Raw genomic sequence first — 25,281 nt, 5'->3', positions numbered from 1 at the left:
ACCCTTAAGAGATTTGAAGCCCCAGGAAATGGGGAGGTCCGGTGGAGTGTGGTGACATCCTCTTGAAGACAAGGGGAGGAGGAATGGGATGAGGAACTGTCGGAGGGCATAATGGGAGGGAGATAATTACTGGACTGTAAAAAATGAAGATTAAAAGAAGTACATGCCATGTACGTATATCATTAGAATATGTCAAGCGAGTATTTTTAAAGCATCTTTTCATGATTGTGCAAATTGTGCCAATTGAGCCAATTGAGTTCCCAATATCTAATATACTTAAATGGTCAATAAATATTTCATAGCATAACACGTGGTGGTGAGAACAGTGGAGTAAAAGTCCTCATTAGTTGCTGCTCAAATGTTACTCATTTGTTTCCTTTGTTTCACAGGTATATTCAGAGAAGAACAGAAATGCACATTTCGAGCCATGATCCAGGGCTTCTTCTGTAAGCAGACTGAGCATGCAGTCCTAATTCTTGATAATGTTGATGTAACTTGGACAATCCCCAAATTCTACCCACTTGTATCCATTACTAATGGTTTTGTGGACACGTTCAGTATTGTGAAGGACAGTGGTCTATGCTTTCCCACAAGCTCCCCGTCTACTTTTTATTCCATTTTACCAACCAGACAAATGACCAAAGTATGCTTTCCAGAGCGAACTCCCCCATTCCTGCACTTTTTTCTACTGGCAAACAGAAGAGCGTCCAAGCTCATCTTGGCTGTGTTCTACAATGAGATTCAGAGCCCCTACGTTTTCTTAGACAAGAGCTTTATTCCACCTACACCAGTAGAGTCAGCATTTTCACTGTTGGATGAGCCTGTTGGTGCCAACTATTTCGACATCATGAATAACCTCTTGTATGTTGTCCTGCAAGGAGAGGAGGCTGTTGAAATACGTTCAAGTGTTTCCATTCATTTGGCTTTGACAGTGACATTTTCAGTCCTAGAAAAGGGCTGGGAGAAAGCAGTGCTTGAAAGTCTAAGAGGCTTCTTCCAGATTGACCAAAACCAAATCAGACTCACTCTTGAGATGCCTGGCAACAAAGAGACCTTAAAGGCCATTGCAAACAGTGAAGGAAAACGAAAGCGCAGTTGCCCAACTGTGACTTGTGCTGTCCCTTCTAGCAGATATGTTCAACGCAGACCTCTCATGGCAGAAATGGCATCATTTACAATCACACCAGCAACCACTCTGGAAACTTTCTCAAAGGTGATTGTCTTTGAAATCGGTGATCTGCCAAATGCAAGGGACAGTGAATTCATTCAGTCCTTACCAAGTAACAGATTACAGAAATTGGCTCACCAGGTTATCACTGCTCAACAGACTGGAGTTCTGGAAAATGTCCTTGGTATGACTGTTGGGGCCCTACTAGTGGCTCAGTCAGAGGGAGTCACAGGATATAGGTAAGCGCTAATTATCAAAACATCTGGATGAAGGGTGATTTCTTGAGTCCATGTTGACATCTATTAAAATTTGCTTAGTCTTCACAATCAGTTACAAAAGAATCAGTAGAATTAAAAACTTAAAAAAAACAAAGTCCTACACCTAGTTGGAGGCATATTTAACCAATTCATTTATGGATACTTAAAAAGGGGAATTAGATCACTTTCCATTCTTTCAGCAGTTCCCAGGTACTTTTCTTCCAACCCCATCTATTTTGCCTTCTCAAATTGATAGTTTTTCCTTTGATTTTTAATGTTACACACACACACACACACACACACACACACACACACACACGCACACACACACACACATTTGTGTCCATAAATATATAAATACAATATTCTGGGGTCTATCTTTGTTGATGGTATACATATGGTTTCCGAGTTTGACCACATATATTGAATAGCAAATAAGAAGGCTCATCCCTGGGAGAGGGCACCTAACTTTTTATGTAGAGTAGCTATTCATATGAAAGCTTAGTTCACATTTTTGAATTATATTTTCCATTTTAACACTGAGAACAAATACGTATCCCTTTTGTTCATAGATGCAAAAATGACAGCATAGTTTTCCCTGGTTGCTTCTAATATAGAATTGAGTATTTTTGCTATGCATGGATTTTTTTTTTAGTGTTAAGAGACACAATTGCATATGAGAATACTCACAAGAGTCATTTGTTCAATACATGGGTACAAGCTGTAGAAAACTTAAGAACTTTTGGGAAATGACTGGGTCATGAAGGCTGTGACCAATCAATATGCATGGAATTTTAATGAATTAGTGATATTATTTTTTAAAACTTCCTATATTATTTTATATGTATGAGTGTGTTCTTTCATGTATGTATGTGTACCACATGCATATCTGGTGTTTGTGGAAGTGAGAAGAGAGGAATAGATCCTCTGTGACTAGTTTCACATGCTTGTGAGTCACCAGACAGGTGCTGGAAACCAAGTCTGGGACCTCTGCAAGAGAAACAAGTGCTCTTAACCCCTGAGCTATCCTTCATGCTTTCTAGTCTTACTATTATGTTTTATATGTTAACATGGGTGTCAGGAGTGCTGAAGCATTTTGATTTTGTTTTTTTTCTCCCTACTGTAATTTCATTTAGGCTTCACTGAATTCTTATAAATTTATATGTATACTTAGAGAGCAAAGCTTTAGCCTATTGTATAATTTGGTCACTATTCCAAAACATTGAACATTGTAGAGATAATATCTTATGTATTGTACAGATACATCACCTATCAATAAAAAACCTATACCCTATGCTTAGGCAGGAAATAGGTAAAAACGTCTGGGAGGCAGAAAGGATTCTTGGATAAAGTCAGGCATAGGAAGAGTTGCTAGGGAAGATGTGACAAGACAGATGCTTGTTACCTGAATACAAGAAACCATGAGGTAGAATGTAGGTTAAAATGAGCCTAGCTCTGTGACCATGATATTTGTAAATATAATTTGAGTCTGAGTCTAATTTCTAGAAGCATGGAGCTGGGAAGAAGCACCAGTCCAAACATTGCAGTGTGCATTCACATTTTAGAGAGAGAGAGAGAGAGAGAGAGAGAGAGAGAGAGAGAGAGAGAGAGAGAGAGAGAAACAGAGAGAGAGAGAGAAAGAGAGAGAGAGAGAGAGGATAATGAGCAGAAGCAATCAAGAGCCACTGGGGAAAACCTGCAGAGTAAACTGGCTATATGTAGGGAATATATCAGGTATTTGTCAGGCAAATCATCTGATAGGAATGAAGACAGGAGATAGGCTCAGCACAAATGTTACGTCCATCACCCAGCCATTACACGCCCTCTTCACCTCTGACTCGTATATGCCTAATCTACTACTACTACTACTACTGCTACTGCTACTGCTACTGCTACTGCTGCTGCTGCTGCTGCTGCTGCTGCTGCTGCTGCTGCTGCTGCTGCTGCTACTGCTACTGCTACTGCTACTGCTGCTGCTGCTGCTGCTGCTGCTGCTGCTGCTGCTACTGCTACTGCTACTGCTACTGCTACTGCTACTGCTACTGCTACTGCTACTGCTACTGCTACTGCTGCTGCTGCTGCTGCTGCTGCTGCTACTGCTACTGCTACTGCTACTGCTACTGCTACTGCTACTGCTGCTGCTGCTGCTGCTGCTGCTGCTGCTACTGCTACTGCTACTGCTACTGCTACTGCTACTGCTACTACTTCTACTACTACTACTTCTACTACTACTACTACTAATAATAATAATAATAACTAGAAGCATGAATAATATGACATTGATTTTTTGTTCAAATTTGTTACATCCTCCACTTTGTTTCTCTATCTTAAGAGATACTTTTCCAGATGTAATGCAAACAAATCATGTGAGGATAAAGAAAAGCCTCCTATAAAGCATACCTGACAAAAATCTCTGTGGAGTGAGAAACAGCATGCTCCCCATAGAATTGACAAACATTTAGCAAGATTGCCTATGCCCCTGAACATTGCACTGTATGCTTAACAGCCTTGAAGGCATATACAAACCCCAAGGCCAGCTCCGTGTCTTTCAGCTCTTACCAGTATCAGCTAGGACCTCTGCTGAGCTCCTTGGAGAGCCATCAGCACACTAATGAATTGACCTTGACACTACAGAGAAGAGTCTAAGGATGAAGTCTTTTGGGGGAAGTACTAATGAAGTCCTCCGGAAGGTCGCTTTTGTTATATGGGGGTTACAGAATGAGGCCATCCTGGAAACTTATTTCCAGAAAACCACTACTTATTTTCATGAAGGTGGGGAGAAATGAAGTTGCTATGGTGTGTAGTCAATTTGTCTTTTCATTTTTTATCCTCCCTCCAGGAATTCAGGACTCAAATTTCCTCTGCTCACTTAGGTCAGTTGCATGAACTTTTTCTCCAGTTTTTCAAACTCCTGTTGACACATGCAATCAGTTTACTATTCACCTGTCTTCTTCATTCTTGCATTTAATCACTACTTTTACCCAGTTTTATGCTTCAGATGGTTTCAGTGGAGTTTTTAGTGGGAAGAGATAAGCACACATTCTATATCTCTCTATTCAAGCTAGAAGATCTCCACCAGGATGACATTTACTTTGTATTCAGGAATCTTGACAGAACAGCTAGTAATGTCTGCCTGTCTTTTAGAAGCTTGACCTTCATTCACCCTTGTACGTCTTTCTTCTCTTCCTTATTTGTCTCCTGCCTCTTGCCTCACTCATTTCCCTACTGGAATATGAATTTACAGGGCTCCTATGTACCTGCATCCCAGAAGATCAGAGACTTGAGTTTGATATCTTCTTAAATCGCTCACTACTTTATATATTTATCCAGGGTGTATGTATTCTGGCATACATACACACACACACACACACACACACACACACACACACACACACACACAAACACACAAACACAAGCATACCCTCACACACACACACAGACATATAAAAATTTTCCAGCTATCTCCCTTACAGAAGCTTGGCTGTTAAAACCAAAGCGTAGTTGGCAGAATTTCTGTGTCCTCCCACAATGCACCTGTGTAAGCTGTTGCTCGTACGAATGATGAACTTTTATGGTTTTGCTGTGTTCTGTGGTATGTTTTGACCTTAAGGTGGGAAGAATATGCAGAGTTGGCTCTGTCAAATGCATGAGTCTCAGAATGAGCAGAATTTTTCCTGATATGGGAAGGAAACCAGATGGGGAAAGCAGAGCAATTCAAGGTGTGAGGACTTGATTCCTCATGGTTAAGGGCATTAGGAGGCCACAAAATGATGCAAGGGAACTGTGGAGATGATCAGTGAGTAAAGTATTTGTTCTATAAGCATGAAGGCCAGAGTTCAGCACCATAGCACCTACAGAAATGCTGGGCCACCGTGGTGCCTGCCCATCAATGCTCATGGGACAGAAACATTATTAGATCCTCAGAGCAAGCTGGCTGTCTAGACTAGTCAACACAGTCAAATGAGTTCAAAGGAGATGCCCTACCTCAGTATATGGAATAGTGTGCCATCTAGGGAGACATTCAATTCAGTCTCTGAGCTCTCTTTGCACAGATACATAGAAATCTGTAAGCACACGTGCATCCATCCAAGTAGACACATATACCTAAATACACACAGGAGAAAAAGAATACAGGAAGGAAGGAAGGAAAGAAGGAAGGAAGGAAGGAAGGCAGGAAGGAAGGAAGGAAGGAAGGAAGGAAGGAAGGAAGGAAGGAAGAAGGGCAGGTAGATAGTGAGTACAAAATAGGCATCGCATGGTATCCTAGGAGGAGAAAGCCCTTCAACCTGAGTGGGTTTAGAGCTAGATTCATTCAGAATGCATCTCCAAGAACACCAAAGTAGCCTATCCATGTCTGCCTAGACTCCTGACCTCCCTGGAGAACACACATTAGTATTAATATGTCAGCCACTCTGCCATAGTGTTATATAGCAACAGAAATAAACATGTCATAAAACTGTGCTACATAAATCTCTTTATTTATGAAGTTACCTGAGCCTTGAGCCCTACAAATGATTTGGGTGAAAAGAGGAATAAAAGTGGCAGTAATGTGTGTGTGTGTGTGTGTGTGTGTGTGTGTGTTGTGTGTATGCATGTGTATGTTTGCATGTTTGTAACCATGCATATATGCATATGTATATATCTCCATGTGTGTGTGCATGCATGCATGTGTGTATCTGCATGTGGGTATGCCTAACATATTACTAGCTTTTGAAAAAGTTATCTTTAAATGTGTGTCTGTGTTTCTTTGTGCAGTATGTACATGTGAATACAGATTCTTAGAGTCCCAAAAAGGGCATCAGTTTCCGTAGAGCAGGAGTTAAAGGCTCTGAGAAGGTGTGGAGAACAAAGTTGTCTCTGCGAGCATAGTACAAATTCTTTAAGTGCCGAGCCATCTCTTCATCCCTCACATTAGGAGCTTATAAGGTCATGTATTTATGTCAATGTAAAGCAAGCTGGAGTCATGAAAGAACATTTAAGTATAGTACAAGTGCACAAATTGGTTAAGTTGGGCGAATAGCAAAATACTGTCATTTTAATAACCTCCTATGTACTCCTTTTTAGGAAAGTGAGATGTTGTTACTTTAGCAAACATTCTGCACAACTAAAATTTGATTGTTATGTGGTAGCATTTTCAAGTCTTCAAAATGGCTTAGCACCTTAGATCAATTGGTAGAGTGCATGCTTATCATGCGTTAATCCTTGAGTGTGATGCCCATGGCCACGTAATTCTGTGTGAAAGCACGCACAGCACCAGCACTGTGTGGAGGATGCTGAGGATCATTATGTATGGTTATGCTTGCATATGTAATGAAGCTGAGGTTAACCTGGACTAAAAAGAAAAGAAATAAAAAACATTCAGGGAAAGTTGAATACCTAGCCTTATTATATGGGAAATATCAGGGCATACACAGCTCATTCACAATTCACAGTCCCCTTGAATTGATGATTCTTCAGAGTCATGGGTAAAATTGTCATTTATTTCAGAGCCTTACGTCTCCAATAATGGCTTTAGGCTTTATTGTACTTCAACCCAATGCTCTGAAACCAATGCATCTTTGATTGTTTTTCTGAAGATTATATGGTTTTTTTTCCTCGCCTTTTCTTGTGAACAAGTTTTTATCTATAATCTGTTACCACTGCTGACATCCCTATACCTAGACGATCTCTGTCCTCAGGCACATTAGTTCCCAGTTCCAAAAATTAGTCCAGACTACTTTAAAAAATACATTAAAATATATATGAACCTATAGTGAGTAATGTGATAAATAAGAAACCTCATGAAAACTTATATTTCAACAAGTTTTATTCCCAAACATTATTGGAATGGCTATCATGTCCAACATATTATACAAATTTAAACATTGCTATATATGTAGATGAATATTAAAATATTTTATTATATCACCACTCTGAAAATACAATTCAAGTGTGGATAATTAAAACTATTTTCTCAATTACTTAATGAAAACATGTTATGTTATACTTCACACACATGTACACATAAATAATACTACATGGATTTAGCATTTAATAGTGTGTGTGTGTGTGTGTGTGTGTGTGTGTGTGTGTGCGTGTGTGTGTGTGTTTGTAATGCTAGAGAAAGTAGAGGATAGTGGGAGGAGTTGGAGGGGAGGAAGAAATAGAAATGATATAAATACAGTGTATTTATGAAAGACATTTTCAAAATTTAAACAAAAGTTGACATACCCAAAAGGGGTTAATTAACCAATTCAACATGAACCAGCCCATTAGTTTATATGTACATGTATACTTTCATCTCTATAATGTTTACTAGTCACATTTCAGTTTATTTTATATTTTCAAGAGCACCTACTCAGATTTTATATTCATAACGAGGGATCATTCAGCATCTTTCATAGATGGTGACATGTTGTCAGAAGTCTTCCTAGTTCTGTGAACACAATACCTAACCGAAATAACTTGAGGGTGTCAAGGTTTGTTTTGTCTCAAGGTCTAAGGACAGTCAGTACAGAATTGGAGAGGGCAAGGTAGAGCATGGAAACAGGACACATGACATAAGCCAGACAACAGAAATAAATGCAAGTTCTCTGAATCTTGCTCCTTTCATTTTATTATGTCCAGGCCTCCAACCCATAGGCACCCCCAACCCATAACCACCGTATTGAGTTTGGGTAGTTCTTCCTGAATTAACCCTCTCTGGAAGCTCCTTATGAGCACACTGAGAAATTTGTCTCACTACGTCCTGTGTAATTCTAAGTCCAGTCAAATTGACAGTGCAAATTAACCATCACAATAGTGACTTAACTTCTTGAGTCTGTTAGTCCTGTGTAACCTTCTGCAGGTGGCCTGTAGAAAGATGATGTGCTGAAGGCAAAAGGGCAGTTCAGTTCAATAAGACCAAGCAGCCAGTATTGGTTTAAACATCTGGAATCCGAGCCTGAGTAATTTATTTTAGGCATATTTAAGCATAGCACAATTTGGTGAAAACTTATTGTGGTGATTAACTCATTCCCACATGCGCCATGAAGTATACATAAATCTCTTTGAGGGAAAAAGGAAGGTAAATATTGATAGAATGTAGCTACATCAACATTCCTTGTAAAGTCCAGAGAGATACATTCTATAGATTGGCTGAAAAAACAAATTACAATAAGGGTCTGTGGGAGAATCCAGTACCAGCGAGTCTCCCGCCACACAGATAGAGCATAGGTCCCAGGACTAGTAAACACATCTGTTTTCTGGGTGGATAGCAGGGACAATATCCCTTCCCTTGAGGGACCAACTCTATGTGTTTAATACACCAGGTTTCCCTCGTGCTTCTCTGTAGGACCTACATGCCACAATCCTCATTACCTTTTATTAATCTCTTCTGTCAGGTTCTTAGTGGTTTCTAACAAGAACTTTACTACTACAGTACTTCCACATAAATAGAAAACTTTGAATATTTGTATATTTAATATATAAATATTTGAATATTTTATAGTTAATAGCTATTTTCCATTTTTCTGAATAACTTTAATCTATAATTTTATTCAGGCCATATTTCTCATAAAATAATACCTTAGATAACTTAACAATTATAATATTTTAGGTTTGTTTCCTGAATGTTTGCATCTCATTCAAATTGTCAAAAGATGTACCATGTTTAGTCTGGGCATATTGCTTTTTTAAATGGCTACTTTCAGGCCATTCTAAGAGTTTAACCACAAATGGATTAGCCCAGAAGTAAGCTTGTATGTGTGGGCAGTATACCCAAAGTTGAAATTGGTCAGGCCAAGATGGGTAATATCCTTCCTGAGACAGTGGATGACTTAAGTGTGTGAAGAAAAGACACATCAGGTACTGGGGGGGTGAAGTGTTATGGGGAGATGTAGTAGGGACTTGCAATGTGTCAGGCTGGAAATGACAGGACCACAGTGCCAGTAGGAAACTGTTAGACCTTAAGACACTCTTCCCAACTAGGGAGGACAGTTGCTAAGGGAGCCTGCCTGGGTTTAATAGGGATCTCAAGGATCAATAAATGTGAGTAAAATGGTTTGTATCAATTCAGAGGGATAGCAAGGAAAGTCATTCTTGTCTTCCAGAAGTACAGAAGCGTCTTCCCCAGGGGCAGAGTCATAGTGTTTTATTTATCTTTGCATATCTTATGCTGCCTCAAGAAGTTTTTACACAGACCAGGAGGTCTAACATTGATTGACAAATGGAATTGACTGGAAAACTTTTTCTTCCAGGGTACGGAAACTTCCCCATTCCATTATTCAAGTCTAGTTCATGGTACATCGAGATTGTCAATTGTCTAGTATGTTGAAAAGAAGAGAGACCGTAGGTGTTCAGGATACCTTGGACAATTAATAAAACCATGAAGATTTGTTTTCTTTTTGTTGTTTACTTGCTTGCTTTTTAATCTTGTTTTGCTTAGTGTAAAACTAGTTAACAATCCTGGGGGTGTGGGAAACACAATGAGGAAGAAGCACCAGAAGTCCCCAACAGCACCCACAGTCATCACAGAAGGGCTCGTTGAGAAACAGGGCTCACTACTAGGTTTTATTTATTTCCATTGGCTATGTCTGCCAAGTCTTATCTTGTCCTTGCTTTGCACTTGGGCCAAGTCTAGGAGGTAAGGATGTTATGACTACTAGATTTAGAAGCCCATGCTAGAAGGATTACTGGTGGTCTCTGAGCTGGGAAATTTCTGTGTTGTTATGATCTCCCTTCTTCAGCTTGCACTTAAATATTGCAGGGAGAAATATATTTCACATAGTTGACTGAGCATTGCAAGCTGTTAAATAGTGTTTGAAACCGGAGGAGATGGAGGGAACTTTCCTCCCCCATTTTTTAAAGTTTGGCTGTAGGTCCTTCTGCCTGCAGGCTACAGTCACATTAGCAGTTGGAAATTGGATAACGACAGCACAATGACAAATCCAGGTTGCTTGCAATAAGTTGCTAATCCCTTTGCTTTAATATTGGAGCAGCGTGTAATGATGTTTGGACATCACTCCAGTTTACTGACGACCCCACTGGGGCCAGCAATAGAACCTTACAACTGTCTAACAAGGTGTCAGGTGACTCCCGTCGTCACAGCAACGGACACTGGAATCTAATCTTCCCTCCATCCCTTCTAGCACCCAATAACGCCTAGATTATATAAGTGGCCCATCATTGCTTGGTAACTTGAATCAATTAACGTTAATTCGCACAATGCTATGATGTATTGTGATCACTTTCATTTCAGGGAAGGGGGAGAAATTGCTATAAGTCACCTAAAATGAGGTTGTCTGTGGTACTGAGGTATTAATTGGGTGTCCATATTAAATGCAAAAGGAGCCCCATCGTGAAAGGAAAGTGGATGAGTGACTCTCTTGGCTGCTATTGACCTATCAGAAGAAGACAGTGCCCTTTTCCTTTGCTTTTATCTATTACAGTTTTCCCTATTGCGTGTCAAGTTGATGTATTATAAAAAATTCATTTGGTGACCTTTCACCCCCTTAGCAGATTAAACAATTTCACTTCAATGGCATCATTAACAGGACCCAGCATTTAATGATGATTTCTCTAAAAGGCCACGGAGATTCGATTTTAAGCTAACAGATTTATTGCACTATTATAACATATCGTAAAAAACTGTACCACCTACGGTCAGGTTTTAGGATAGAAACTGCTTAGGAGTTTATGTGGAGCTTAAAGTGGTATTACCTTGGGATATTCTGCAGTCGCACGTCTCTGACCTCCGGTGAGAGGCTGTTTACATTTAATAAGAGATGTTTGCTCACAATAAACTTTAAAGTGTGTCAGGAACAGGCCTTTCTGTAAGAGTTCAGGCCACTGCTTCCCAACCTAGCGTCTCCAGATACCAATGAACTTATGTCAGAATTTTTAATGGGATTTTCAATTTCCTTAACCCAAGCTGCTGGCCCCTACCCATTTCTCACCAGAAAACATTTGAGGGTGAGTGTAGGAGAGGAATATAGTCTAGTAATGGTGTTAAAATTTTCTAATAATCTGCTGCATCTCAACCTGGGGATGGGGAATGCTGGCATAGATTTTAAAAACAACGCTAGTGTACATTGTACCTTTTTTAACAAAGGAAGGAACCTTAGCTACTCAAGCAAAGCAAACTAATACATGATGATTGGGTACAGAACTTCCAGGGAGAGGTTTCAGCAGCCAGTGCCTTCCATAGCTTGGTAGATAAACCGAGCTCCCAGCACCGTCTACTCCCATCCTGCCTGTACCTTTCTCTGGTTCAGAGAGCGCAAGGAAATTGTTCCCTATAGAGACATGTCATATTTTTTGACACATTGTAATAATCCTTCCATTATTTCCTCTTTCAGAACTAATGTCTACCTTCACCCATCACATGCTGCGTTTGATCAATATTACTTAATACTTTCTTACTCCCACAAGGGGAGAGTAGAAGACAAAAAAAATGGAATATGTGACTTAGAAATATTTAATTGAGGCTACAGTTTAAAATATAATGAAAACCTCATTAGACCAGGGCTAACTGCTTTGAAAGCGGCTTATCAAATAACACTACATGTTGGTGTCAAATGTACAGTATATGTTATCTATAGATCTCCACTTACCTGTGAAGCATCTGTTGCATGCCTATGATATGTAATGCATAAGATAAAGGGAATAGTGACTTGTTAATGTCCTCATAAGTTACATCTTTCAGCACTCCAAAGCACCTGAGTCAAAGTTGCTTCAAGGTATCAGAAGTTATGTAGTTATTCTACGCTAGGTCTCACCAGCAATTAACATGCGTGTTTGAACAGAGAGAGAAGCAATATAGCTCCCTGGATCAGTGGCAAAAACAGTTACAGCTTAGAAAAGCTCTGCTACATCCTTCTTTTGGTACCTCAAACATACATAGAAGCATCTAGCTCACGGTGCCCTTTTAAAGATATAGTAACCTGGGGCTGGGGATTTAGCTCAGTGGTAGAGCGCTTACCTAGGAAGCGCAAGGCCCTGGGTTCGGTCCCCAGCTCTGAAAAAAAGAACCAAAAAAAAAAAAAAAAAAGATATAGTAACCTTATACAGGAAAGGCTAAAAGCACATAGTGCACAGTGAATATCCATTACCATCTTTATTTTCACCCTCTGATTCTAAAATCTACAATTAGTGTGCACTTATGGTATCTATTTAATGCAAGTACATTTGGAGAGTATGGATTAAAAATGGCAGCGTGCTGGAGTTGGGGTCTTCTCCCCTGACCTTTGTTTAGTGGCATCTAGGTATTTTGGACTCAGCCATGCTGGGAAAGTATTTGTGCCATAGACATTAAGAAATGGTACAAATCAAGGTATTTCCCAGAAGAGTCATTTCAACAGCTTATGGCTGAGCATACTCTTGCCTTGTAAGCATCTTAGTTCATCATATTGTTCACTAAAGTTTGTTGGAACCTAACTTAATGTATGCTGATGGAAATTATAAGTTCACTTTCAATTGCTTTACCCACATTTTAAGCATGACTAATGCAGAATATGTGAGACACAATTCATGTGCAAATACAGAATTACCCACTTCAGCATATTTATGGAGTTTGTAGAAATTAAAGGCAACTCAAATATTCTCAGCACTGCAACTGCTCTATGGAAAACAGCAACTGCAATGATCCTGCAATACTATGGATGCTTTGATCCCATTCATCTTGTGTTTTCTAGAAATGCAAGTAGTTTAATAACTGGAAACCAGATATATACCCGGCCCTCTGTGGTTTCCATCCTGGTGCAGCCTTCAGATGGGGAAGTGGGAATAGAATTACCGATTCAGCCACGGCTCATCTTCCTGGATGAGAAGGTAACTTCTCCGATCTGACTAGCTCTCCACAGGATGGGCTGTATTTCTAAACATCCCCATATACATTCACAGAGCGTCTGCCACATGAAATTGGCAGCACACAGACGTCCTCACTGCGTTGGTCATTCATGCAAATCACACCGTGTCTTCTTGCATTGCCTATGAGGGTTTGAAATTTCTCACAGGCAAAACAGAGACTTCTGATGTGTCTTTCCCTCCCAGTGCTGGTTCTGTTCATGAAGGAAAGACTCACGTCTCTGATGAAATCTTGCCTTCAGACTCCATGGCTTTGGCTCTGCTTATTGCTTTTCCTTCTGAGGGCATGGAGGATTGAACCCAGAGTGGTGCCTATGAGAAACGAGTGCTCTACCATAGAGCTGCTTCCTTCAGATGCGTTTTTCCATTCCCTTTCTTTCTTACCAGCCTCCCTAGGAAAGCTGTGAAACCCTTCTCTTTTGTAACTCCAGTCCACTTTCTCCTCTTACACACCCTGCTTTAAGTCTCCATAAAATAACTTCCCTTTTCTTCTTTCAATACATCAATTTTGATGTTTACATGAGAAGAAATGCATTCCTCCCTTTCCTTCTTCTAGGGAGTACATGTGTGATTTATAACATATATGTGTGACCACATCTCTTTTTTCAGAATCTTCAAACTATGATATTCTTTTTTTTTTATTAACTTGAGTATTTCTTATATACATTTCAAGTGTTATTCCCTTTCCCGGTTTCCGGGCAAACATCCCCCTCCCCCCTCCCCTTCCTTATGGGTGTTCCCCTCCCAAACCTCCCCCCATTGCCGCCCTCCCCCCATAGTCTAGTTCACTGGGGGTTCAGTCTTAGCAGGACCCAGGGCTTCCCCTTCCACTGGTGCTCTTACTAGGATATTCATTGCTACCTATGAGGTCAGAGTCCAGGGTCAGTCCATGTATAGTCTTTAGGTAGTGGCTTAGTCCCGGGAAGCTCTGGTTGCTTGGCATTGTTGTACATATGGGGTCTCGAGCACCTTCAAGCTCTTACAGTTCTTTCTCTGATTCCTTCAATAGGGGACCTATTCTCAGTTCAGTGGTTTGCTGCTGGCATTCGCCTCTGTATTTGCTGTATTCTGGCTGTGTCTCTCAGGAGCGATCTACATCCGGCTCCTGTCGGTCTGCACTTCTTTGCTTCATCCATCTTCTCTAATTGGGTGGCTGTATATGTATGGGCCACATGTGGGGCAGGCTCTGAATGGGTGTTCCTTCAGTCTCTGTTTTAATCTTTGCCTCTCCCTTCCCTGCCAAGGGTATTCTTTTTCCTCACTTAAAGAAGGAGTGAAGCATTCACATTTTGATCATCCGTCTTGAGTTTCGTTTGTTCTAGGGATCTAGGGTAATTCAAGCATTTGGGCTAATAGCCACTTATCAATGAGTGCATACCATGTATGTCTTTCTGTGATTGGGTTAGCTCACTCAGGATGATATTTTCCAGTTCCAACCATTTGCCTACGAATTTCATAAACTCGTTGTTTTTGAGAGCTGAGTAATATTCCATTGTGTAGATGTACCACATTTTCTGTATCCATTCCTCTGTTGAAGGGCATCTGGGTTCTTTCCATGTTCTGGCTATTATAAATAAGGCTGCGATGAACATAGTGGAGCACGTGTCTCTTTTATATGTTGAGGCATCTTTTGGGTATATGCCCAAGAGAGGTATAGCTGGATCCTCAGGCAGTTCAATGTCCAATTTTCTGAGGAACCTCCAGACTGATTTCCAGAATGGTTTTACCAGTCTGCAATCCCACCAACAATGGAGGAGTGTTCCTCTTTCTCCACATCCTCGCCAGCATCTGCTGTCACCTGAGTTTTTGATCTTAGCCAATCGCACTGGTGTAAGGTGAAATCTCAGGGTTGTTTTGATTTGCATTTCCCTTATGACTAAAGATGTTGAACATTTCTTTAGGTGTTTCTCAGCCATTCGGCATTCCTCAGCTGTGAATTCTTTGTTTAGCTCTGAACCCCATTTTTAATAGGGTTATTTGTTTCCCTGCGGTCTAACTTCTTGAGTTCTTTGTATATTTTGGATATAAGGCCTCTATCTGTTGTAGGATTGGTAAAGATCTTTTCCCAATCTGTTGGTTGCCGTTTTGTCCTAACCACAGTGTCCTTTGCCTTACAGAAGCTTTGCAGTTTTATGAGATCCCATTTGTCGATTCTTGATCTTAGAGCATAAGCCATTGGTGTTTTGTTCAGGAAATTTTTTCCAGTGCCCATGTGTTCCAGATGTTTCCCTGATTTTTCTTCTATTAGTTTGAGTGTGTCTGGTTTGATGTGGAGGTCCTTGATCCACTTGGACTTAAGCTTTGTACAGGGTGATAAGCATGGATCGATCTGCATTCTTCTACATGTTGCCCTCCAGTTGAACCAGCACCATTTGCTGAAAATGCTATCTTTTTTCCATTGGATGGTTTTGGCTCCTTTGTCAAAAATCAAGTGACCATAGGTGTGTGGGTTCATTTCTGGGTCTTCAATTCTATTCCATTGGTCTATCTGTCTGTCTCTGTACCAATACCATGCAGTTTTTATCACTATTGCTCTGTAATACTGCTTGAGTTCAGGGATAGTGATTCCCCCTGAAGTCCTTTTATTGTTGAGGATAGCTTTAGCTATCCTGGGTTTTTTGTTATTCCAGATGAATTTGCAAATTGTTCTGTCTAACTCTTTGAAGAATTGGATTGGTATTTTGATGGGGATTGCATTGAATCTGTAGATTGCTTTTGGTAAAATGGCCATTTTTACTATATTAATCCTGCCAATCCATGAGCATGGGAGATCTTTCCATCTTCTGAGGTCTTCTTCAATTTCTTTCCTCAGTGTCTTGAAGTTCTTATTGTACAGATCTTTTACTTGCTTGGTTAAACTCACACCGAGGTACTTTATATTATTTGGGTCTATTATGAAGGGTGTCGTTTCCCTAATTTCTTTCTCGGCTTGTTTCTCTTTTGTATAGAGGAAGGCAACTGATTTATTTGAGCTAATTTTATACCCAGCCACTTTGCTGAAGTTGTTTATCAGCTTTAGTAGTTCTCTGGTGGAACTTTTGGGATCACTTAAATATACTATCATTTCATCTGCAAATAGTGATATTTTGACCTCTTCTTTTCCGATCTGTATCCCTTTGATCTCCTTTTGTTGTCTGATTGCTCTGGCTAGAACTTCAAGAACTATATTGAATAAGTGGGGAGAGAGTGGGCAGCCTTGTCTAGTCCCTGATTTTAGTGGGATTGCTTCAAGTTTCTCTCCATTTAGTTTAATGTTAGCAACTGGTTTGCTGTATATGGCTTTTACTATGTTTAGGTATGGGCCTTGAATTCCTATTCTTTCCAGGACTTTTATCATGAAGGGGTGTTGAATTTTGTCAAATGCTTTCTCAGCATCTAATGAAATGATCATGTGGTTCTGTTCTTTCAGTTTGTTTATATAATGGATCACGTTGATGGTTTTCCGTATATTAAACCATCCCTGCATGCCTGGGATGAAGCCTACTTGATCATGGTGGATGATTGTTTTGATGTGCTCTTGAATTCGGTTTGCCAGAATTATATTGAGTATTTTTGCGTCGATATTCATAAGGGAAATTGGTCTGAAGTTCTCTTTCTTTGTTGTGTCTTTGTGTGGTTTAGGTATAAGAGTAATTGTGGCTTCGTAGAAGGAATTCGGTAGTGATCCATCTGTTTCAATTTTGTGGAAGAGTTTGGATAATATTGGTATGAGGTCTTCTATGAAGGTTTGATAGAATTCTGCACTAAACCTGTCTGGACCTGGGCTCTTTTTGGTTGGGAGACCTTTAATGACTGCTTCTATTTCCTTAGGAGTTATGGGGTTGTTTAACTGGTTTATCTGTTCCTGATTTAACTTCGATACCTGGTATCTGTCTAGGAAATTGTCCATTTCCTGAAGATTTTCAAGTTTTGTTGAATATAGGTTTTTATAGTAAGATCTGATGATTTTTTGAATTTCCTCTGAATCTGTAGTTGTGTCTCCCTTTTCATTTCTGATTTTGTTAATTTGGACGCACTCTCTGTGTCCTCTCGTTAGTCTGGCTAAGGGTTTATCTATCTTGTTGATTTTCTCAAAGAACCAACTTTTGGTTCTGTTGATTCTTTCTATGGTCCTTTTTGTTTCTACTTGGTTGATTTCAGCTCTGAGTTTGATTTTTCCTGCCTTCTACTCCTCCTGGGTGTATTTGCTTCTTTTTGTTCTAGAGCTTTTAAGTGTGCTGTCAAGCTGCTGACATATGCTCTTTCCTGTTTCTTTCTGCAGGCACTCAGCTCTATGAGTTTTCCTCTTAGCACAGCTTTCATTGTGTCCCATAAGTTTGGGTATGTTGTACCTTCATTTTCATTAAATTCTAAAAAGTTTTAAATTTCTTTCTTTATTTCTTCCTTGACCAGGTTATCATTGAGTAGAGCATTGTTCAATTTCCACGTATACGTGGGCATTCATCCCTTATTGTTATTGAAGACCAGTTTTAGGCCGTGGTGGTCCGATAGCACGCATGGGATTATTTCTATCTTTCTGTACCTGTTGAGGCCCGTTTTTTGACCAATTATATGGTCAATTTTGGAGAAAGTACCATGAGGAGCTGAGAAGAAGGTATATCCTTTTGCTTTAGGATAGAATGTTCTATAAATATCCGTTAAGTCCATTTGGCTCATGACTTCTCTTAGTCTGTCGACATCACTGTTTAATTTCTGTTTCCATGATCTGTCCATTGATGAGGGTGGGGTGTTGAAATCTCCCACTATTATTGTGTGAGGTGCAATGTGTGGTTTGAGCTTTAGTAAGGTTTCTTTTACATATGTAGGTGCCCTTGTATTTGGGGCATAGATATTTAGGATTGAGAGTTCATCTTGGTGGATTTTTCCTTTGATGAATATGAAGTGTCCTTCCTTATCTTTTTTTTCTTCCTTATCTTTTTTGATGACTTTTAGTTGGAAATTGATTTTATTTGATATTAGAATGGCTACTCCAGCTTGCTTCTTCTGACCATTTGCTTGGAAAGTTGTTTTCCAGCCTTTCACTCTGAGGTAGTGTCTGTCTTTGTCTCTGAGGTGTGTTTCCTGTAGGCAGCAGAATGCAGGGTCCTCGTTGCGTATCCAATTTGTTAATCTATGTCTTTTTATTGGGGAGTTGAGGCCATTGATATTGAGAGATATTAAGGAATAGTGATTATTGCTTCCCGTTATATTCATATTTGGATGTGAGGTTATGTTTGTGTGCTTTCATTCTCTTTGTTTTGTTGCCAAGACGATTAGTTTCTTGCTTCTTCTAGGGTATAGCTTGCCTCCTTTTGTTGGGCTTTACCATTTATTATCCTTTGTAGTGCTGGATTTGTAGAAAGATATTGTGTAAATTTGGTTTTGTCATGGAATATCTTGGTTTCTCCATCAATGTTAATTGAGAGTTTTGCTGGATACAGTAACCTGGGCTGGCATTTGTGTTCTCTTAGGGTCTGTATGACATCAGTCCAGGATCTTCTGGCCTTCATAGTTTCTGGCGAGAAGTCTGGTGTGATTCTGATAGGTCTGCCTTTATATGTTACTTGACCTTTTTCCCTTACTGCTTTTAATATTCTTTCTTTATTTTGTGCGCTTGGTGTTTTGACAATTATGTGACGGGAGGTGTTTCTTTTCTGGTCCAATCTATTTGGAGTTCTGTAGGCTTCTTGTATGTCTATGGGTATCTCTTTTTTTAGGTTAGGGAAGTTTTCTTCTATGATTTTGTTGAAGATATTTACTGGTCCTTTGAGCTGGGAGTCTTCACTCTCTTCTATACCTATTATCCTTAGGTTTGATCTTCTCATTGAGTCCTGGATTTCCTGTATGTTTTGGACCAGTAGCTTTTTCCGCTTTACATTATCTTTGACAGTTGAGTCAATGATTTCTATGGAATCTTCTGCTCCTGAGATTCTCTCTTCCATCTCTTGTATTCTGTTGGTGAAGCTTGTATCTACAGCTCCTTGTCTCTTCTTTTGGTTTTCTATATCCAGGGTTGTTTCCATGTGTTCTTTCTTGATTGCTTCTATTTCCATTTTTAATTCCTTCAACTGTTTGAGTGTGTTTTCCTGGAATTCTTTCAGGGATTTTTGTGTCTCCTCTCTATGGGCTTCTACTTGTTTATTTATGTTTTCCTGGAATTCTTTCAGGCATTTTTGCGATTCCTCTCTGTAGGCTTCTACTTGTTCTCTAAGGGAGTTCTTCACGTCTTTCTTGAAGTCCTCCAGCATCATGATCAAAAATGATTTTGAAACTAGATTTTGCTTTTCTGGTGTGTTTGGATATTCCATGTTTGTTTTGATGGGAGAATTGGGCTCCGATGGTGCCATGTAGTCTTGGTTTCTGTTGCTTGGGTTCCTGCGCTTGCCTCTCGCCATCAGATTATCTCTAGTGTTACTTTGTTCTGCTATTTCTGACAGTGTCTAGACTGTCCTATAAGCCTGTGTGTCAGGACTGCTGTAGACCTGTTTTCCTCTCTTTCAGTCAGTTATGGGGACAGAGTGTTCTGCTTTCCGGCGTGTAGTTTTTCCTCTCTACAGGTCTTCAGCTGTTCCTGTGGGCCTGTGTCTTGAGTTCACCAGGCAGCTTTCTTGCAGCAGAAAATTTGGTCTTACCTGTGGTCCTGAGGCTCAGGTTCGCTCGTGGGGTGCTGCCCAGGGGCTCTCTGCAGCGGCAGCAACCAGGAAGACCTGTGCCGCCCCTTCCGGGAGCTTCAGTGCACCAGGGTTCCAGATGGTCTTTGGCTTTTTCCTCTGGCGACCGAGATGTGTGTGCAGAGAGCAGTCTCTTCTGGTTTCCCAGGCTTGTCTGCCTCTCTGAAGGTTTAGCTCTCCCTCCCACGGGATTTGGGCGCAGAGAACTGTTTATCCGGTCTGTTTCCTTCAGGTTCCGGCGGTGTCTCAGGCAGGGGTCCTGCCGCTCCTGGGCCCTCCTCCACGGGAGCCCAGAGGCCTTATACAGTTTCCTCTTGGGCCAGGGATGTGGGCAGGGGTGAGCAGTGTTGGTGGTCTCTTCCGCTCTGCAGCCTCAGGAGTGCCCACCTCCAAACTATGATATTCTTAATCCAGTCTTTTCTCTTTCTTCTCTTATTTCCAGAATGAGAGAGTGGAAGCTTTGGGTCTCCCCTCAGAACCTTGGATTATTTCAGTTTCCCTGGAAGGGACATCTGAATCAATGCTAAAAGGTAGGTAGGTGCCAGTGGCGATCAAGTATCTATTACTGCCTTGCACAACAAAGGTTCATATTGACTTAGTTGTTTCATGATAACAAAACATCTGAAGTTGGCAATTTTATAAAGAAAAGGCGTTTGCTTCATAGTTGTAGAATTTCAAGGGCCGATGATTTTCTTTTCTGACAGAATGCCACAACTACCACAGGGTATTACATGCAAAGGAGAGAGAGAGAGAGAGAGAGAGAGAGAGAGAGAGAGAGAGAGAGAGAGAGACAGAGACAGAGAGAGAGACAGAGAGAGACAGAGAGAGAGAGAGCACACATGTGCATGTGCAGTGTATGTATGTGTGTGTATGTGTGTATGGTGTATGTGATGTATGTGTATGGTGTATGTGATGTATGTGTATATGTGTGTATGGTGTATGTGATGTATGTGTATGGTGTATGTGATGTATGTGTATATGTGTGTATGGTGTATGTGATGTATGTGTATGGTGTATGTGATGCATGTGTATATGTGTGTGTTCACATACAGTGTGTGTGTGTATATGTGTGTGTATGTGTGTGTATGTGCGTGTGTGTGTGTGTGTATTAATGTGTTCTTTTTCAAAAAAATCCATCAGTATTCAATCATGGAGGCTCCATTTGACGGCCTTACAAATTCAAATCACATTTTCTTCCTTAATTTCTATTGAATATATGATTCATATAATTTTCTATGTGAATATTCCCACTATTTAGAAAACTTGACAGAATTTTTGCAGGAATCCCAAAGTTTCATCTCATAAGCACGTATTCAAGGAATATTAAATTTAAACACATGAATACATAGGTGGCATTCTCCAGTCTTATCCAAACTATTGGGATCCCACTAGGAATTCATAGCAAATGTGAACATGCTCAGCAAATTCTCAGAGTTCTTTTATTCCATCTACTGACCTGATATGCATCAAAAGGAAGACTAAGCTAGCAATAAATACTTACACCCTTATTTTTTTACTAAGTCTCAAAACCTAGTTCCTCTGTATTCTACTCAATGATCCTCTGACACAGTTTTTGGTAGATAGTCATAGATTTGCCCAGGAATTCATTTGCCTGGGACTTGTGTCTGGAAACAGAAATATGTATTCTCAGTGCTAAGAAGAATAAGTGGATAAATTGTACAAATATGTGACCCAGAATAAAACCTTTACAGTTAGGTTTTGCTTAAGTTATTTTCATGCTCTCCCTCGCTCTCTTTCTCAATCCTGGCAGCAAATGCTGCACCATCTCATTTCCTTGGGGCTTGTATATATGAAAAGGCATATATCAATAATTTAATTTGAAGAGTTTTTAGAGTTGGAAAAGAGAGGGTTGGATTATGTATTCTGCAGCGAATTCCCTCAATTTACATTTGTTCATGAACTAAGGAGAAATAAACAAGTATGGCATGCTTTTATGTAAGAAGTAGTTATTATACTTTAAATTCAGATCATCTGATATATCAAACAAACACTTTCTGAAATGTAACCAACTCACTGAGATATAAAGTTACCTACAGTTGTGTCACAGCGGTCTGTGACACACTGGGAGATCAGAGTCCCTAAGTATTAGGTTGGGCGTCAGTACTTATCTTTGCTTGTAGACTTACAAAATGTGTGTTCTGCTATTTTAGAATAGTTCTGTCATTGCAATTTTCTATTTAAAATCTAAAGTGTGTTCTATAGACATCATTTTAAGGAGAATAAGTCAGACTTACAGATGAGGAGAAAGAAGCCTATTAACTAAGATAAACAAGGAGAGAGGATAAAATCAGGGAGTGCGGGTTGAAGGCAGATATCAGTGGATTCTAGAATTAGAGAATAGGAGGCTGGGCTGCTTTTTTGGGGAGATGCACATACATTGGGGTATCTGTAAGCAGGCCAGTATGCTGAGGAATGAACATCTGTGTTTCTTAACTTTTCCAGAGTATAGCTGGTGAGACTCAAGAATGGACACTGCATCAGCTGGACAGTAGGGGAGATGTAAGAATGTTGACTGAGATTGGCTTTTAGAAGTAAAACCAAGTGATATATGTCAAATAAAAGAAACAGAGAGTGAAGGATGTCTTTGAGATCTGACCCTAATACAGTATTAGGAGTTTGGTGTTACTTACTGAGATGGGAAAGATCAGAGAGAAAACACAAAAAAGTAAGTTCCTTAATGCTGTACCAAATTAAGGAGGAGGGTAGTGAGACAGGGAGAACAAGAGACTTTTGAATGAGTGGTTTACAATTTAAAGCAAAGAAGGAAAAGGTTTTGGGTCACAACTATAATTATTCTTGTGACAGAGATTCAATTCTGAATGCAAGCTGACAGCTCTGTGTTCTATTCCAGATAGCTCTCTGCTCAAGACAGCTTTCTGCTCACAGTAGCTATGTCTCAAGATAGCTCTCTCTTGCAGAACAAAGCCCAGTCTTTTAATATTGTTGCATAAACTATTTCTTTAGGAATTATACATCAATTTAATCATTTACCCCAGGTTTCCTTTTGATTATCCTGCAAATCATCATTTTATGATTTAACTCCTTGACTCTGAAGACAGAGAGGCACGTGGCCAAAGCAGCTAAATTTTGCTGCTTACTGTAGTTGGAATATGGCCTATGGTTCTATTAATATTATCACCACCTTTCTGTTTTCTAACTCCTTCACTGCTTAAGATTGGCTGCCCTGGAACTTGCTCTGTAGACAGACCTTGAACTCAGAGATCTCCTTGGCTATGTCTCTGGACTGCTGCTCTTAAAGATGTGTATCACCACACCTAAACCTAAGCTTTTCATAGCTATTATTCCTTAAGATCCAGATCAAAGACCTGTGTCTTCCAGTCTCAAGATCTGGATCACAAGTGTCCCCTTCATTTGTGGATTGTAGTTCATTCCAGATTAAAAATCCAAGCTATTATTGTTCAACTGCAAACACAAACAATAAGCTTAGCTGGGTGGGATCTTGCCCGAGATTCCCCATTTCCTAAATCTCCTATCTATTCCTTAATTTCTTTCTGATAAAACTGGCTCATTTGAACAGTGCCCTCTGTTCTTTCAGGTCTATAAAGCTCCTTATACAATTTATATTGCATCCTTATGATTTGAATAGTTGAAAAATCCTGTAACGAACACCTCTCAAACTAATTTTTGTATACTTGAGCTCATGTTTTCAGAGTTCTTTCCCACAGCCTTAAGGGTTGTCCATAGCCACCATTTTTCTGAAGGAATACCAGACAGATTCTCACTTCCTGGAATCAAGCTGTTTCTGATTATAGTGGAGTCACTAACCTTGACAGGGAGAACATACCCCAAAGGAAGAACTTAAGGAAAACACATAAATTATAGCTTGTCTATAGCAAACATCAGCACTCCAGAGGACCCACACCCAGGTTCCATTCCACAGGCAGGAACCATTTCACACCATTCCTTCCTTGGCCATGCTGGACCTGGCAGACTGAAATCTATGTTAGATAGCTTTCTAGAATATAGTGGGTGAGACATAACAATAGACACTGTATAAGCAGGACAGTAGGAGAAATGTAAAGAGTATTGACTGAGATTGCCTTTTAGAAGTTGAATCAAGATATTTATTTCAAATAAAAGAAACAGAGAGTGAAGGATGCCTTTGACGTCTTACCCTAATACAGTGACCAAAAATTTGGTGTTTCTTACTAATAAAATAGGGAATATCAGAGTGGAAACACAAAAAAGTAAGTGCCTGAATGGTGGACCAAATTAATTGAGAGAATGGGGAGGAAAGGAGAAAGAGACTTTTGTATGGGTGGTTTAAATTTTAAAGCAAAGGAATTTTGAGTCACAATTGTTACGTTTTGTGTGACAAAGATCTTTGAACCCACTCTAGTGTTAGTCTGTTATTTCAGCTAGTTGTCAGTTTTATGTTGTTGCTGTGAAAAAGATCATCAAAGCGTACTCCAAACCCATGAGATATCTGTCATTTTTCAGTGGGGAGGTAGCTTGGAGGTAAATTTGAGCATAAAGTAGTATTGCTTCATGGGATTCAGTCTTAGCACTGAAAGAAAAAAGGTAGAATAAAAGGAGCCCAGTCTGTATGATTACAGTGCAATGGTTCAGTTCTGAAGCTGATACCTTGCAGTGAAGAGAAATCACTTCAACTCAATTTGATACAATGAAGACCATGCTAGGTCTGTGGAATAGTCTAAAACTAGCTCCTATACTTGAGTAGGACAGAAATTTTTAACACTCTAAAAAGGCCTTCATTTTTGTAAAAGTTTCAGTGAGAAAATTGATAAAATGTTCCCCAAAGTATATTCAGTGAGCTTGATCAAACAACAGAGAAACAAGGAGCTTGATTAGTAGGGCAATGGATGTGGGTTTGGGGGAAGTTTGAAGGAATGAGGGTAGATAAGAACAAAATATATTGTATGAGATTTTCAAGTAATTAGTAAACTGTTTTAATATATCTCCTAAATTAAACCTATTGAAGTTATTTTAATATAGGTGTATTGGTTACTTTTGTTGTTGTAACAAAATATCTGGTAGAATAAGCATAAGGGAATTGGGCTTATTTTGGTACATGATTCAGGAAGGGGTAAACTATGGTAATGGAATGTGAGGAAGCTGGTTGCATCACGTGGACACCCAGAAAACAGAGAGTGATGGATACTAGGGCTTTACTTACTTTGTTTCTTAAATTCATTCTGGGATCCCAATCCAGGCATTGGTACTAGTAACATTCAGGATGGGCCTTCCTGCCTCAGTTAAGCTCCTCTGGAAACATTCTTACAGAAACAGCTAGAGCTGTGTTTACCTGGTGATTCTAAGTCCTGTCAAGTTGATAGTCAAGACTAACCACAGTACTGAGGTTTCATAGTGTAAGTTTTTA

General features: G+C 39.8%; 1 protein-coding gene across 1 annotated transcript in view; it reads left to right on the top strand.

Annotated features, from left to right (window-relative positions):
• Pkhd1 (PKHD1 ciliary IPT domain containing fibrocystin/polyductin) overlaps window positions 1-25,281 on the top strand; it is a 493,369-nt gene that overhangs the window by 432,565 nt on the left and 35,523 nt on the right. Inside the window, exons 61-63 of the mRNA XM_008766937.4 lie at window positions 390-1,407; window positions 13,077-13,212; window positions 20,341-20,428. Of these exons, the coding sequence (XP_008765159.2) occupies window positions 390-1,407; window positions 13,077-13,212; window positions 20,341-20,428 (1,242 nt within the window). The remainder of the gene's footprint in view (window positions 1-389; window positions 1,408-13,076; window positions 13,213-20,340; window positions 20,429-25,281) is intronic.

Source organism: Rattus norvegicus, chromosome 9, assembly GCF_036323735.1.
Source record: "Rattus norvegicus strain BN/NHsdMcwi chromosome 9, GRCr8, whole genome shotgun sequence".
NCBI classification, from domain to species: domain Eukaryota; kingdom Metazoa; phylum Chordata; class Mammalia; order Rodentia; family Muridae; genus Rattus; species Rattus norvegicus.
The sequence above is the reverse complement of the archived record's forward strand: the minus strand, read 5'-3'. Positions and strand labels throughout refer to the sequence as shown.